This window comes from Austrofundulus limnaeus, unplaced genomic scaffold, assembly GCF_001266775.1.
Source record: "Austrofundulus limnaeus strain Quisiro unplaced genomic scaffold, Austrofundulus_limnaeus-1.0 Scaffold47, whole genome shotgun sequence".
In the NCBI taxonomy this organism is placed as follows: Eukaryota; Metazoa; Chordata; class Actinopteri; order Cyprinodontiformes; family Rivulidae; genus Austrofundulus; species Austrofundulus limnaeus.
This window is the reverse complement of record NW_013952449.1, coordinates 1118114-1134847: the sequence shown is the minus strand read 5'-3', so window position 1 is coordinate 1134847 and position 16734 is coordinate 1118114. Positions and strand designations below refer to the sequence as shown.

The following is a 16734-nucleotide window of genomic DNA, read 5'->3' as shown; positions in this document are numbered from 1 at the left end:
CCCCCCAGCTCCACACACACCCCATCACCACCACCATCTCCCTGGCCCTGCTATTTCTCGACAGTCTTAACCTTTGACCCAACGTTGCTTCAGCGATGCAGTCGGAGAACTGCCCCTCCCCCACTCCCCGCAGCAAATCGTGCATTTTACAGTCTCTTTAAACTCTGCAAAGCTGGTGTTTATAATCCTTTTTTTGTGCAGGGAATAAAGATGCTAACGGGAGAGTCCCTGAGAGCGAGGGATTTGCTCCAAGCTCCTGTTTTTCGCAGCACGGAGTGGTTATGAGTAGGTACGCTGTGAATGGCAGAATTTGCAAGACTATTATGAGCCTCCCGGTACCCCATGTAAAGTATTATAGCGAAACCTAAGTGATAATAATCTTTCTGTGAATAAAGTAAGTAAAAAAGTAGTCTAAGGGGGTAAAAAGAATGGGGGGCCTAAGCTGATCCTGGAGCCAAAAGAATGCATCAAAACAAACCTTAAAGGGTTTCATCAAACTTCTGCGTGCACTGACGGACAAATGAATCATCTTTTACATTTATTAAGAAAAATCTCATTTTCTTTATTTTTTTTAAGTTCAGAAATTTGAACACATTATATCTATATCACGCTAATACCTAAAACACCCTCACTCTACGTCACCTGTTTCTCCTCACCATAAAAGAATAATAAATAAATAAACTGCTTAGTTTTTTCAAGTGTCTGCATGGAATCATTTGACGTTTTCATTTAGTAAAAAAAAAAGTAGGTTTATGTACAGGGGAGTAGAACTTTGCCAAGCACTGTCCAGAGTTGCCGCCATAAGCAAAATTTTACCCAAATTCTTGGGCAATCTGTTGCGCATCACAATGACTATGTTTACACATGCAAAATTGTTTGATCAGATTGAAATGTGTTTGGATTAAATATTCCAAATATGTCATCTATTTGGGCACAAAATTAATTAATCGCATGAGTGTTTACGTGCACCAGGCTTTTATTTTAGCATCCAGCCAGGCAGAAATACGTTAGGTTGACATCGTGCACAGACGTGCAGCCAGGTCTGTTTTTCACAACCAGAATAACCCGATCAGAATAAGTGCTTACATGCACACTGTTTGGATTATTAACTGGCCAAAACCACCCCTCTCGTTCAGATTACAAATTAATTCTGATCGAGATGAATTAGATCAAAATATTCTTATTGGGGCGTTTACATGATGTATTTTTATTCCGATTGGCCGTTTATTTCTGATTACTTTCTGACAATGTAAACATGGCCAGATTCATGTCAGGTCAGATTCTGGAAGTGAGGAGTTGAAGCAAAATCCAGTGTCTGAGCATTTTCAATTGAAGCAAACACACCCCCAAACTCCTGACCAATCACACAATAAGTCCTCATGCAGAGGGGGGTTAGAAGTGGCAGACATGAACAAAATGATGCAATTTTCGTCACGAAACTGCGACAAAGACAGGCCATTCCGGCAGTTCAAATGGCTTATGTGGAGGGCTTTGTTAGACTGAAAAAAATTTCCTTATTTCAGTAAGACTTACCAAGTACAATTATCTTATTCCAACGGCAGTTTATCTCACTTAATTTGAGACTAGAGAGGACTCTCTTACATTTCACCCAAATTCTCTTGGTCACTATTGTTTTTCCTCAGTTTTTTTATCCTTGTTGTGCAAAATGTTGCTACCAGAACGCATAACAAACATTTCCAGATTGAGTCACATGTTTCAGTGTTTAATTTGCATGTTTTATTTCAAAGCAGTGCAGCAAAGGACATCATGGTAATGATGCTTATGCATTTGCACCTTTAATAAAGTGCTGTACTATCTATAGTACAACATTTAAATATATTGTTACGGTTGAAGTGATGATCGTGAATTCTCAGGATGTGATTTAAAAAAAAAAAGAAAAGGAAACTCCTCTGCTCCCTGTTCGTGTTGTTGGTATGATAATTCCTCTATGCGGGTAGATGGAGAGGATACCAAAGCTGTTGCAGCAGCCTGGGGGCATCTCTCAGGGTTTGCTTTAAGAAATCTGAAGCACCTGAGTCTCTTTGATCATAGCCTCTTCCTTCAGGAAGCAGCGATCTACTTGCATCAGCCATGCTACTTAATGTCAGACAATTCCCCTTCCCCATACTCATTCCAACAAATTCAGAACGGATATATCTTTACAACGTTGCACCCCACATTCACATGTTTTTATTTATTTAGGAAAATGTCCTTCTGCATCCTTTGAAAAAAAAAAAATCCAGTTTGAAAGGAGACTTGAATCTGCCTGGCTGCCTGTTTCCAATCAGTGTGATTGAAAACTGGAATCAAAATAATTAGAGTAAACAGAAGAACTCTGTGACATTAGAGCATTACAATAATTACATCAATATTAATTTGAACAGCGCTGGTTCCAGTAATCAGTTTAAATCCACTAATAAGTCACTTCATGCACGATGAGGGTAAGTGAAACCCTTCAACAGCTGAATGAGGATTAATTAATAAGTTCTGAGAATGGTGGGAGCGTCTAAGGTTTAGATCGTTTATTTTGGCTCTGACACCAGATGTTGGAACCAAGTGAAGGATGCCTGGAAGTGGGGGGAAAAAAAAGTGGGCAGCCTAAACCTAAAACCCGAGGAGACTCTGGGTTTAGTATCCGCGGGGATTTGGTTCATTTAGTAAAGCCAGGTAAATGCAAGTAAATCCATCAAATGCTCACACAGCCACAGCAGTTTTACTCTAACCTCACCTCATTACGGCTGACCTTCAGCGCAGAACAAAAAGAGGCAGCTAGAACCGCCACGCTGGGTGTGTGTTGCTGCAGCAGAGATTAATTTTTCTTTTCATGCAATACTTGAGAACACTTGTCCATAGAACTGTGCCACAGAGCCTCCCCAGAGAAGAGACAAAAAAATGGATAGGTCATCCAAATTTTAACAAAAGTTCCCAATTTCCTTTCATTTCCACCTCTCCCCCAAAACAGTTAAAATCCAAAAGCACTTTCATGAATCATAAGGTACTTGTGGATGTGCCAGTATTGGACTGCATAACAATGCTGCAATTATCAGCAACTTGAAAAAAAAAAACATGGCTGAGTTGTAAAGAGTGTCATGGTGCTACTTACGCTCATATAGCAGTTTTTTTACTGAGCTGCAACTGTTGGTGACACAGAAATTGCGAGAAACAATTCATAGCAGAATTTTAAAGGCACTTTCTGAAAACCCTTCACGTTGAAACTGAGTGGCCTTCTTGCAGTCTTGGTGTGATTTCTGAATAAACTGAGGGGCCGGGGGGGCTTAGAGACAGTCTGCTGCTGCTGCGCCTTTGCACCACTAGGTGACATGATAACAAAACAATAACAGTTGACGTCTAGAAAAATAAACTAGCTTTGTGGCTCAAGCATGTGATGTAGGGATGATAAATGATCCATGTGACCATCCTGTAGCCATAAACAACTATTAACAAATTTATTACTAATGAAAAAATTGCCAATGTTGCACAGAAATGTTGCATTCAGTTGAAAAAAAAATGGTTAACTACAAAGAGAATCTGTACACTGAGTTATTTATTGTGTTTTGAAAATAATATGAGAGTCGTCCTTCATTTAACGTAGTTCGAGTCAACACAGAGTTCTGCACCATGCCTCATCTGGTTCTGTAAATCTTGCTTCTTTTCAAAAAGCCACCCACTTCGGATGTTATCATCCATTAAATGGACGTTATTAATCGTTAGCCGGCCCATGGAATGGTTCAGAATGTCCTGACTGTGACTCCTAGTGGGTTCTCTGTCCCATAGAATGGACTGATAATGTCAGAACCGGCTGGTTAGTTTGAGGCATAAAGCCAGTAAGGTTAATGTTAGAGTGGTCATGGCCTTCGACAAAGTAGATCATTGCTGTAGGGCAATGGGAACATTGCCGAGCAGGAGACCAAGGATCGAGACCGGGCACAGACAGCAAGAAAACCATGCCCCCCACCCCCCACCCTGGTCAAATTAATAATTAAAATATGTTTTGGTTATTTACACATTCAACGTCATTGATATATTAAGCCACTAGGGGGCACTGTCGGGACAGTCTGAAGCCATTCTATGGGACTGATAACCGCTAATGACGTCCATTTCCTGGACTGATAACATCAGAATCTGCTGAAAAAGCTCACCTTTATGAAAGACGTGACCAACTCAATTAGAGATTTATGGATGGTCTGAGTCAGCAGACAGACCAGTCTTTGTGGCCATTTTACCTGCTTTGTGAAAGTACCTTGAGTCTTTATGCTCAAATCACCAAGTGAAGTACAACTGCATTTTGCACAGGCATTTTGCACAGGCATTTATACTATAAAATTACTACATTCTAAAAACAGTGCATAATATTTTGCTGCGCTGCTAAAAGTATAACTGTACTGGTCTGGAGATGGGTCAGACATGAGCACAAAAAAAAAAACTGAGGTAGCTTTGTGACTCTTGCGATAAACTCTGAAACTGTTATTAGAGAAAAGTCGTTACACAATTTATTTATTTTTACCACGTTTAAAACTCAAGCAACAAGATTGTGAGGCTTTGCAACTCGATAGAATTAGAAAAGAGTGAAATTAGGGTAACATCTTCCTGAAAAACAAAACAAATAAAACAAAAAAAAACTTTGAACTTCTGAAACTTTTAAAATTACATAACTGAACTAAACTAAATACCTACAGCTACAGAACTATGTACAAAATCACTTGTTGAAAATGTATGGTGAGAGCTTTGCAATAAGTGCCTTGGAGTGCGGCCAGAACTGTGTGGGTGCGATGGGGTCATGCACTAGGAATTAGGCCATGCAGCGGGCAATCCTGCTTCAAAATCTCTGACAAAAAGCCTCACAGGTGTCTGCAGACCATAAGCCATGGATATGTTGCCACAACCAGGGTTTCACTACAAAGATTTTGTGTGTTCAAACCCTATTGGACCTATCGCTCTTGCGTAATTCTTAAAGGTGACCAATTATGGGTCCTAGAAATGTTTATGGTGTGTCTGTGGGCTATCCAGGCCATGTTCATTCAATTTAATGCACAAAATAATTCTCAGATAATAAAGTTTCCCATTTTCTAGTTCTGCCTGCTCTGACTTCTGTTCAGAAGAGCTGTTTATGTTAATGAGCTCTGTTGGTAATGCCCTCCTAAAATCTGTTGACATTAACTCCGCCCTCTAAAGCCAGCATTTACGTTAGCATGGCTAATAATAGCAGAAGCTCCATTGTACAACCATATGAGAGAACCAGAGGCAGAGTCGTGGCCGCAGCTTCTTTTTTTTTTTTTCTCTCCCTCCTCTGCTCTGCGCTCACTCTGCATGCTGTTACCAGAGCAGGGAGCAGCAGCGGTAAAAATACTTCAGAAACTCGAACAAATAGGCTTTAACAAGGTTTTACTAAGCTAAAAATTAGAGGTACATGAGAAAATGTGTTCATAACGAATGAAAATAAATAATTTGTGTCCGTGCCGGTCTCAAACCCTGGTCTCCCACTCTCTGATCCAACACTCTACCAATTACCCTATTGGAGGCCTGTTGTGAAATGAGTTGCACATTACACAACAACAACCGCAACAGCTCTTTATACTGTGGAGGTGGAGTCTCACCCGGGGGTTGCTAGATAAGGGGCTGAACGCAGGTTCCGGTGGGTTGTCGTACGGCTTGTGACATCACAAAATGACGGAAGTATAAAACTTGTCATTAACATACATTAAAAATACATTTAATTACAGTAAATATGCCCCTGGGTGCATTTTTTTTTTTTTGGTCCTAGGACTGTTTTTTAAGGAACATACCCAAAGTTGAGTAAAAAAACTTAAAAAAGTGAATTTTGCACAATATGTCCCCTTTAATACGCCCCTAAAAACTTTACCTTTGTACAAAAACATCCATGCTTTGTCAATTCTTTTTACATTATGTAAGTCAGTTCAATTTGTTAATTTATATGTCCTAATAATCCAGTTCTGACATAAAAGTGAAGTTGTTCAGAGGTGTGCTTTATATGTCCCTTATGCAATGCAATCAAAAAAATGATCAAATTTACTCTTTGTGCTCATTAGCATTCATAAACAATATTTAACTACACACTTATAGTTAGCAAATTAGATGTTATCATTGTCATGTAATAAACACCATCACTGATTTTAGAGCACAATACATGTTGTACCATAAGCATGTTAAACATTATCACCATCATAACTGTTTGCGGCAGCACAGCTAGGCCCAATGTAATTGCCATGGATACTGATGTGACATGATGGCATTGTTAAAGCTGCCATGGCTGTTGCTCTGATAAATATCTGTCTTTATTTTATTTTATTTTTTCATAACCAGAACATTAGCATTATTAGCATGATTGTCTTCATTACCACAGCTGCCAGCACACTGACCTGACCATTGTCACGCCTGTAATGGCTTTGAAATCATCAGGCATAACTACCTCACTGTTGTTTCACTTTACCATGCTCTTATGAGCACTGTCCATATGGCTGTCACTTCAATTATAAATACGGCAGAGCTTTTTTATCATCATCATCAGTGTGATGAAATTTTTGAAAAACAAAAACAAACACCACCCTATTTGCAATAAGCTGCATTACATCAGTGCCTGAAAGCACCGTTCACCACCGTGCCTGTCACCATCCTCCACATGGTGACCATTAACATCGCTATGGATGCTAACATCATCGTAAGTGTCAATGTCTTGTTTACGGCTATCTTCACTGTCAACATGGTTATGGCTAAATTTGTTCGCATAATAGCTACAATTATGTTTTTTCATCACCAGTAAAGGAACCATTATCATGCTCATGACTGTCACTCAACACTTTCATTTACAAGACTTCAGAATTTCATTACTGGAAATGTTCATCATTGTTGCCTTTCAAATCACAGTAAAACGTCAGCACCCCTCTACACACTGTTGTTTATTACTTTATTTTCACTGTCACACTATTACTAGTAACAATAACTCTTATCAGCCGCGACTGAAAATAAATGGGTAACAATAATTTGAAACATGTCAGTGTGTGTTTCTACTGTAAAGAAAATAAAAACTCACGAACCACTGAACAGATTTCAATGAAACTCTCAGTTTTCATTGGGTGTAAATCTACAACTGATATGTTTTAGAATCCCCCTAGTTCAAGATGATGGCCCTGACTAAGCAAACTTATTAAACACCTATGCCTATAACTCAACTAGTTTTACAGATATTGAACTAAAATATGATTTCATAATAGCTGAGAGTCATCCTCAACACAAACTCCAACTGATCACACAAAAGCTGCCTTTAAAACTGTGCCATTACCTTTTAGAGTCAACTCTGTTAGCAAAATATGTCACAAACCAAATGACAGATTTTCTAAAAACCTTCAGAAAGCAACCGATAGATGTGAATGCCACAGCCAACAAACTTTACCAAACACAAAAATGGCGACAACACTGTCAAGTTTACAGAGACTGAGGTTAAAATTTGCTGTTTTAATAACTGAAAAGCATCCCTAATACAACCCAAGCATGATCTTAGTCATCCCCGTCATGTACAGTACACAACACACACAAACATAAATCACAGGCACTATATTTTATATTATTGCTTATACACTTTGTTTACGAAGATTGACCAACTTTAACTCCATCCCTTGTCATAAATTGTTTAAGTTGAAAAGTAAAAAAAAGTTTTAAAAAGTTTAAAAGTTTAAGTTTAAAACTGGCTTAAAATGCTACTGATGATATGCATCTTTCAAAAATTAGCTAGGAATGTTATATGTATATGTTAACAATTGTCACTAAGTCATTTGCATCATTTATGACACTTTCTGAGTGTAAAATGCTCACTAACATTTTATTGTTCTTTAGCTCGCTGTTCCCACATTTTGCTAATTTGTATTTACTAAATGTTAGATTTAATAATAATCTTAATATGATATATTTAAATAGTGAATGTAAATATTAAATGCTAAATCTAAATGTGTAAATCTAAATGCAAAAGTTAAATCTTAAATGTTGAACTTAATAGCTAAAGTTTAAATTGAAGAGCTTCTGAGTGGAACACAGCCTCTGCAGTTGGTGCTCGGCTCTTGTTGTGAAGTCATCATCCTGAAACAAAAGCTAACGCTGCTAATGTTGCTAACTCTGTTAAAGCTTCCGAACAAGACATCAAACTTGCAGATACCATCCATATTGTTTTCAACAAATACATTTTGAATTTAAAATGTAAATGCAATTTCCATCAGCGTTAGCAGCGTTAGCAAAACTAACAGCATTAGCATTAGTTTTAGCAGCAGGATGGTGACATCACAACAAAAGTTGCGCACCAATAGCAAAGGGTGTGTTCCATTATGCTGAAACATTTAAATTTTACATTTAGATCGGACTGGAATATTTACATATATTTTTAGCACTTAAATGTAGCAATTTGTAAAAATTAGAAAAATGTAAGAACCGTGAGCTACATAACATTAAAATGTTTGTGGAAAAGTTTTAACTAGGATTTTACTCTCAGAACGTGAGCTAAAAATGTTTTAGCGACATTTTAAAGCTTTATTTAAAACTTAGTGCTCCAAAAAATTGAATTAGTTATAGTTCTTTGGCATGTGCAGTTTTCTTTTTTCCTGCAAGGTGCAGAAACTTGACCTTTTAAGGCAGTCTTTCAATTGAGATACACAATGTGTAGCTGAATAGTTACGTTTCTTCTGTTGATACGGGGAGTAAAAAGGATAATAAGAAGAATTAAAACATAAAAAATAAAAGAATGAACAAAGTTATGTGGTGGGCTTTGTTTTGAAAAAAAAAAAAAACAACAACAACAACAAGCAAAAGACACAGACAGCAAGAAAAGCATCATTTTATTTCTGCTCCAAGTTTTTGATTTGCTGACAGATTTTCCTGTTCCTGGAGTTCAAGAACACTTTCTGCTCAAAGTAAAACAGTCTCAGAGGTTTTCCCACGCCAAGACATTGTCTCAAAGCATGTCTCTGAAAAGGATCCAAAAAATTCCAACTGTCTCAAAAGGAATCCTGTGATGAATATAAATACATGAGCTACTGGAACCTAATTTGAAAGCAGCAAAGCCACCTTCTCTGCAGAGTTATGAAACAACCAAAGCACTTCCTTGGGGATTTTTGCTGATTTCAACAGCCTTAAACACACACTCAAAAATGAAACAAAAATAAATAAATAAATAAATAAATAAATAAAAAACCTTGCTGCCCTTCTTAGTCTTCCTGCAACTGAACAGTGTTTTTTTTTTATCCCTCTGAGGTAACAGTTTATTTTTGGTTGGTTAATTTTTAATTCCCCACAGACTCACTGATCTCCCACCGGCCCCCCGAGTCCCTCACTGATAAAACATCAGTGGGATAAACGATGTGTGCTGTTACATGTCCTGATGGAGATACTTAGGATGGAGGATTAAAAGCATCATTTCTGGGCGACGAGAGATGAAAGCGAAAGCTTGTTTTGAACGTAGGTTTTCAGGATGTTGTTAGATCTTGTCATCCTTTTTGCTCACAGCCCAGCTGAAATCGGAGCCGTGTCAAGGGCTGAAGCCTTTCAATACAGACAGTCGTTTTTCCCCTGTCAGGTGGAACAATCTTTAAACAGCCCATGCTGACAATATTTTATTTCTTTTTTAAACTCAGGAGTAAGACGAGCTGTAAAACCTAGAGATGTCCCAAAATAAAAATAAAAATTGTTCCCTTCACCAATCAGAATTAGCCAACACTTGGCTTTTGTCATGTCTTGTTCAACAGATGCAGACACGTTTCCTTTCCTTGTCCTCTTTCAGTGAGACTGAATGATCATCTCTATTCATGATGTCACTCATGAATAAATTGAACTGATGCTCTATACAGCATCTTCCTTCAACACTGTTTTATATTGATGTACCCTTTCTGATTCTGATACCTGGTAAAACTCAGGCAGTCATCGGCAATACTGATCTGGTACTGATACTTTATGCAAATTCACCTAATCTGTCTGGTAAACCTATAAAAAGTGGTGTATTTCAAACCACTGCTTCATAAAGAAAACGAGACTCTAAACTCTGAAGTATATTGATATAATGTTCTCATTTCCAACATACTGTAGTTAAGCTAATATAACAGAAAAAAAACCAGACACAATTATACAAAGTATGTGAAAAAAAGTGGTGTTTTTTTTACAAGAAAAATGATTAAAAAAATAAAACTATTAAAATAAACTATTGTTTAATGATCAAGAACTACAATAAAAATGAAAATGTCCTAATATACATTACATGAAGACGTTAACATGTAAATACAGAACATGGAACAGACTGAGTGCCACAGCACTTAATTATCCAGGCGGCAGAAAAAAAACTAGTTCCCTCCAACCACACTAAACCACAAGTTTAGTTATTTTCAACTGTGTTCCTGTGAATCACATATTACCTGAAATGACTGAAGTATCAATATTAAACATTTAGACATATATTTATATATTTTATACTTTTAAAAGGCACCATTTTAATATTAAGAGCCTAATGTTCTGGTATTGGTGGTATTGAAAAGTTGGTATCAGTCCACACAGTATTATTCTAATTTCAATGCTTCTGAAAAAAATAATAAATAAGGTGGTGGCCTTTAATCGAACAACCATGTTCCCAGAGTTCTTTATATTCTTTTTTAAGTCTATTTTCCTTTATTTGTAACACTGTTTCAAACCAAAAGTAATATATATACATACATATATAATGAAGGAGAAAAAAATTACAAATTGAAATATAGGGGGATAAATTTCTAAATATATTCTAAGAAAAGGTGTTAAGCCAATATCTTAAAGCTGCTCTGCATTGTAACAGGGTTTTATAGCTTAATGCACCCTATACATGTCAGCTGCAAGTCAACTGACGTGGTTAAAACTACGCAATGTGATGCTCTTTGTGTGCTTTTTCAGCTTATTGCTCTTAATTAGGCTTCGGATATTACTGCTCTATAAATAAAACCATGCTACTAAGCTGTGCTGCTAGCTGCTCTCTGCAGTAAGGCAGAGAATTATGCTTAAATATTAAAGTATTGCAATGTTAAAAAAAACATTTGCAATGTGTGATTTTATTGTTTAATATTGTACCAACATTTTCAGTTTGCTTGATTTAATAAACGTTAAATCAATACATAAAACAAAAAGAAGTTCCTCACAAGCTGCACACTTTTTACATTTTTGATTTTAAAACTGTATTTTTTGTAAAACAAGCACAGCTTTTAAAAAAAAATAGGAAACAGATACAATCTGCTGCGCAGTAAATTTAACCTAATTTACCTGCTATATTACCACTCTGAGAAAACAAACGACAGATTGCTGAATACGCTCAGCTGCTCATGTCTTCTAGTCACAGAACACTTCCTGAGAGAGAGAGAGAGAGAGAGAGAGAGAGAGAGAGAGAGAGAGAGAGAGAGNGAGAGAGAGAGAGAGAGAGAGAGAGAGAGCATCAGATGTCACTTGAAACTAAAGACACTGAAACAACATCTGAGACGAGGACTAAAAACATATATTTTTTAATTATCACATATTTTTTTCCTACAATTGCTTCATTATCCCATCATGGAAAATGAATTGCCTCTAATCAAACTTAACATTTTGTCCATCACTTTACAAAATAATAATTATTTCAACAGAAAAGTGCTGCTATCTGTTTCTAATTCCTTTTAATTGCCTCTGGTGCCATCAAGTGCGTACATGTTATAGATTTCTAGAGTCAAGGCAAACATTTACACTGTGAAATAAAAAGGGCTTTTCTTTCTTTTCTTTTCTTTTTTTTACAAGATTGCATCTCAATGAATCAAGGCTCTTATAAAACATGCCAAACCTAATACGCCATTTTCAATTAGATTTTTCCTTGCGTTAATTGCCCGAGTTCTGCCTCAGCTTGGCGTGACAGTTTAGATTGCCACTGCTGCATGTTGACAGGCTGCAGGAAAAAATCTAAACTCATCACATTACCCTATCCTGTTTCATTAACACCTACAGTACCTGGAATTTAAAGTAGGTCAGGAAATAAATATATCTTTTCCAGCTGCAACAAAAATGTGAGAAAATGAACTATTTGATGCCTAAAACTATCAAGGTTACTGTGTTAAAAATATAAAAAAGTGAGCCAGCTAGCCAGAATTGCCTTGGAAAAAAAATAAAATTAATAAAAGGTGGCCAAAGCCTTCCTAAGTATTAAAATTTTCATCACTTGGCTGTCACCTTCAATCTGTCATCTAATCAGTCCATCTGCCTGTTCCACCTCCTCTTCTTCCCCAGACATCAGAGAGAGTGGAAGCCCCAAGCCAGTGATGGTTTTTATCCACGGAGGCTCCTACATGGAAGGAACTGGGAATATGTTTGACGGCAGCATCCTGGCCAGCTACGGAAATGTGATTGTCATAACGGTCAACTACCGCCTGGGCGTCCTAGGTAAGGCACCTTCTGTATGTTTTGAGTCTTTGTCGCTTTTGCTGCTGTTCTTGATGAGTCCATCATTTTAGCAAGAAAGCCAAGCTTGATATCAAATTAGCTTCCTTTCGTTTCCCCATCAGTCTTGCTGTCAGACTTTCCTAAATGAGGTGATATTTGTTTCTTTTTGGGAACAGAAATCAAAGCTCCTCCCTTGGATTAGGGACTCTCTTTAAGTGTCTGTCTCAGTCTGGTATCTGCAGATGATGTCTGTGCCAATTGTCATTTTCATCACGGCTAAGGCTGGAATATGGTTTCCTTTCAGAAAGTGCTTTTATTGTTGTTGGTGGTTTTCTTTGTTGAAGTAATTCATTAGGCAGGTCAAACCCATGACACTCTTAAGAATAGTTTTGGTATTGCACATTTATGCTTTTCAAAAGTTTGTTTTGGCATATTGCAATCAAGCCCACTTTTATTGTTTATCAAATGTACATAATAACATTTATAGTGCCTTATCACACAGGCAGGAACATCATGAAAAAAGATGTTGATGCTGTAATATTGCAGAATATGTTTATTTTACGTTTTGGTGAACTTTGTATTTTGCTGGATTTGTTTTATTTCTCTTATGAGTTTGGTCGTTGTGTTTGCTTCCAATATTACATTTTATTAGTTTGTTCTTAGGTGAGTTTAGATTGTTTTGCATCCTTCACCTCCCACATCTGAGGGCTGCACTGCAAAAGCAAAACGAACAGCTGGCTTTGTCGAGCTGAAAGCCAGACTTTTCAGTCTAAAACAGTAAGTTCTCAAGGCTGGACTTCTCACCAAAGAAGTCGATGCGTTCTGTTAAAAGGCTCCGTTTGAAACATTAATCAGCGCACTGCGTTTAAAGGATGGTGGCATTTTAATCTTCAAAGTTTAACCCAAACAATGTGTTGCCGTTGACATTTCTTTGTTTATTCTTTCATTCTAATAAAAAAATTATTCCAATAAATCTTTTGCCCAATGACCTCTAAAGACACCATCTTCCTGAAGATTAAAATGACAGAAAATGGCTGGATGAATAATAACCAGGCTCTAGGTTTTGGATAAATAAATCATCTTATGACCTTATGTTAGAACTTTTGTATTATTTTTAAGTTAGCTTGGAAATGGAAATGTGGCAACAAGTCACTATTGTATGGCCTTAAGAAGCTGCAGTAAGACCACACACACACACACACACACACACACACACACACACACACACNACACACACACACACACACACACACACACACACACACACACACGCGGCTTGGACAAGTGACCATCATCAAAACCATAAACTTCACTGACTGATGTAAAGTGCGTTGTTTATGTTGTTTTATTTTGTCCAGAATTGTTGAGAAATCCATAAAATCAATAATATTAAATTGAATTCATTAGTATATTTTGAATATTTGAGTTTTGCTGTGTGAAGTCATTTCCACATTAAGTGACTAAGTCAGAGAGAAATGAACATTTGCTGTATGGAGGTAAAACTAAAACTATAACTCACTCATTAACAACTGATGATTCAGTATTTTCTGTAGCATTGCTCTCGTCCTAATTGTGGCAGCCATCTCTTTTCTATCAGTGTTTCAATATTTGTCACTTATCAGTTTTATATTTTCAATAGAAGATGGTCAGATGCATGAAATGCCCCTTTCAATGTAAATGCATATGCAGATTAAAACCCAATGTAGATTTAGCCGTTTTCCTTGAGTGGAGTTTGAGGTCTTGTCAAGCCAGGCTGAATGTAGGATCTCGCTGGGCTGCAGCAGTCGGACATTATTCAGAGAAAATATGTGAGTTTTCAATTGTGGTTAGGAACTTTGATTTATTTCAAATAATGATAATTTTGTACAGCCATTTTTTTAAAAAAATCCCAGCCCAATTTTGTGTGTATTGTTTTAAAACTGGTCGTTATGTTGTGCAGATCATTTTGGTGCACTGTGTTAAGTTTTTTACACACAGCCCAGTGATGTACTACCTTAAGGAAAGAAAGTCCATCATTGTTGAACTGATTTCCTCTATAACCAACTGGTTCTAAAGTGGTCACCCTCTTTTTTCCTTTGCATTTCCGACTTGTAAGCTTTTTTTATAAAACACTCTACCTGCCTATTGTCATTCTTCAATGAAAAACAGCTTCTTTTATTTTATTTTATGTTTTTTGGTCAATCTAATGGTGTCTTTTCAGTTTTGCTTTGATTGAAACACTGTTTGCAGCTTGTGCTGTTCTGTTCAATGATTGGCACTCAGTTAGCTCTCTGTTTGACCTTCCTATCTTTTTTCCCTCACTTACAGCACACTTTTATCAATTTTGCCAATTCCATGTCTGCTTTTCACTGCCCAATGTTTTCATCATAATCTAAGTTTCCTGAACTCTCTGTTTGATCTCCTTTCAGCCTAATTTCTAATTAATTTTCTCCTGTGTACAAATGCCACAGCCATTCCCATAAGGCAGGTATATATATTACACACATGATGGAGACAAAAGTTAAAGTGACGCTGTTCTGTTCCTGCACTAAATGAGATTATCCTGCGTGTTGGGCGGAAGGAAATGATCTCATTTCTTGTTGTTTGGTTGCCGAGGTTTCTGCTTAAACTGCAGCAGAATATAGATACACAGCAATATCCAGCTTTCATTCAAATGAAATGCAATCTACAGTTATGTTAATTTCTTTACTTTTACATACAGGTGTGAATTCAAAGAACGGGCATGGACAATTTTGGATGTGTTATGGACAAATTATTTATATCTCTTTCACCTTGACACTGTCCAGTACTCATATATCTTATGATAACTACTTTCGGCTGTGTTAATCTATTTGCCCCAGACGTCAAGACTCCAGCAACGCATGACCTCTCTTATTTGGTAAGGTGGCTCTCAGCCAATAATTAGTCCATAACAGGATGATTCTTTGAAAACCGCATAAACATGAGTGAGATATTATCAATCTGCAGGTAGTCTGCATCATCTATTTTCCTTTAATCATTCCGACTGATAGCTTCCATAGGGCAGTTATTCACACGAGCACCACATCGTGAGTATCAATGCTGCTGTTTCCTTTTATTGAGTCTGATAAAACACTGATGTTAAATTTACTGACGGGCAGAAATCAATTCATAAAAACTTAATCTTAAGGATATTTCCAGCTGTAGTTGGCTAAGCAGCGGTAAGTCACACGAGTCAGACAATAAAAGGATGGAAAACCCCCCTCAGCAAAACTAAAGCTCTGCCTAAAAAAAGACTGAAGTGAATATTAAGCAAAGTATTAAAGTAACCCTTTTTTATTCCTTTGATGTCCAGTTATTGGGTTTAAATAGGGATTTCCTCCTCAGGATTCTTTTGTTCTTAATACTGATTCAAGTCTTCTAAAACAGGTCGAGTCTCAGTCTGATACTTGGGTTATTTGGAGTCTTGTTCCAAAGATGCAAATCTGTTGTAACCACAGACAGTGTTGGGAAAAGCTCTGTGTCATCATTCATTTGGATCAAACGATCATCTATTTGTGACGTTAGCCATGAACATTGTGAGCCTGACTCTGCGTCAGTGTAACGCTCCTAGTTAGGTTTCCGATTGTTCTGGTTTTATAAACACAAATTAGCTCACAATGCTGCCAGCTGCAATGATGTTAATATTGTAAACAGGTAATGACCGCTTCTGCACAGTCAGCAAAAAAAGTTCCACACAGAGAAAGTACTTTTTTTTGTTTCTTTTTTTTAAACAGCAATAATGAAGCTGCATTAGCTCTGTCGCCACACAGATTTTCCACACTGTCTTTCATTCATTCTGTGTTCTAACTGCCTCTACGCTCAGCTACTGTTCAGCCCAAAAAGCTTCAGTGTTTGTGTTACATGTTAGCAATGCGTCACGTGGCTTACAGTGCAGCAGCAGAGTGGGACGACAGATAAAGAGAGAAGTAATTAAATTGTATGAACGAGTTATTTGCTAATATTGTCGCTGTCAGACAGAAATGTTTTATCTCTAAATGTGCAACTTTTGAGGAAATGAAAAGAAAATATTTATTTACAATTAAACAAACTGTGTAGTCACAAGCTAACATGCTGTTTTTGACACTTCTCATTGCTTAGTCATCCAAAGAAGCACAGACTGATGTGAGGTGTGACCAATAGAGCTTATTTATTAAAAGCATGAAAATGCTGAAAACTGTTGATACAGTGGTTTGCAAAAGTATTCATACCCCTTGAACTTTTCCATATTTTGTCACATTACAACCACAAACATAAATATATTTCACTGGAATTTAATGTGAAAGACCAACACAAAGTATCCAAAATAAAGAGGTTCCTTTAGTC

At 37.0% G+C, this 16734-nt stretch overlaps 1 protein-coding gene across 3 annotated transcripts in view; it reads left to right on the top strand.

Annotated features, from left to right (window-relative positions):
• Window positions 1-16734, top strand: part of nlgn1 (neuroligin 1) — a gene marked incomplete at its 5' end in the record, with an annotated part of 498373 nt that overhangs the window by 177538 nt on the left and 304101 nt on the right. For all 3 annotated transcript variants that reach the window (XM_014008039.1, XM_014008038.1, XM_014008037.1), the window contains 1 exon segment: window positions 12259-12411. In XM_014008039.1, coding sequence (XP_013863493.1) covers window positions 12259-12411 — 153 coding nt within the window.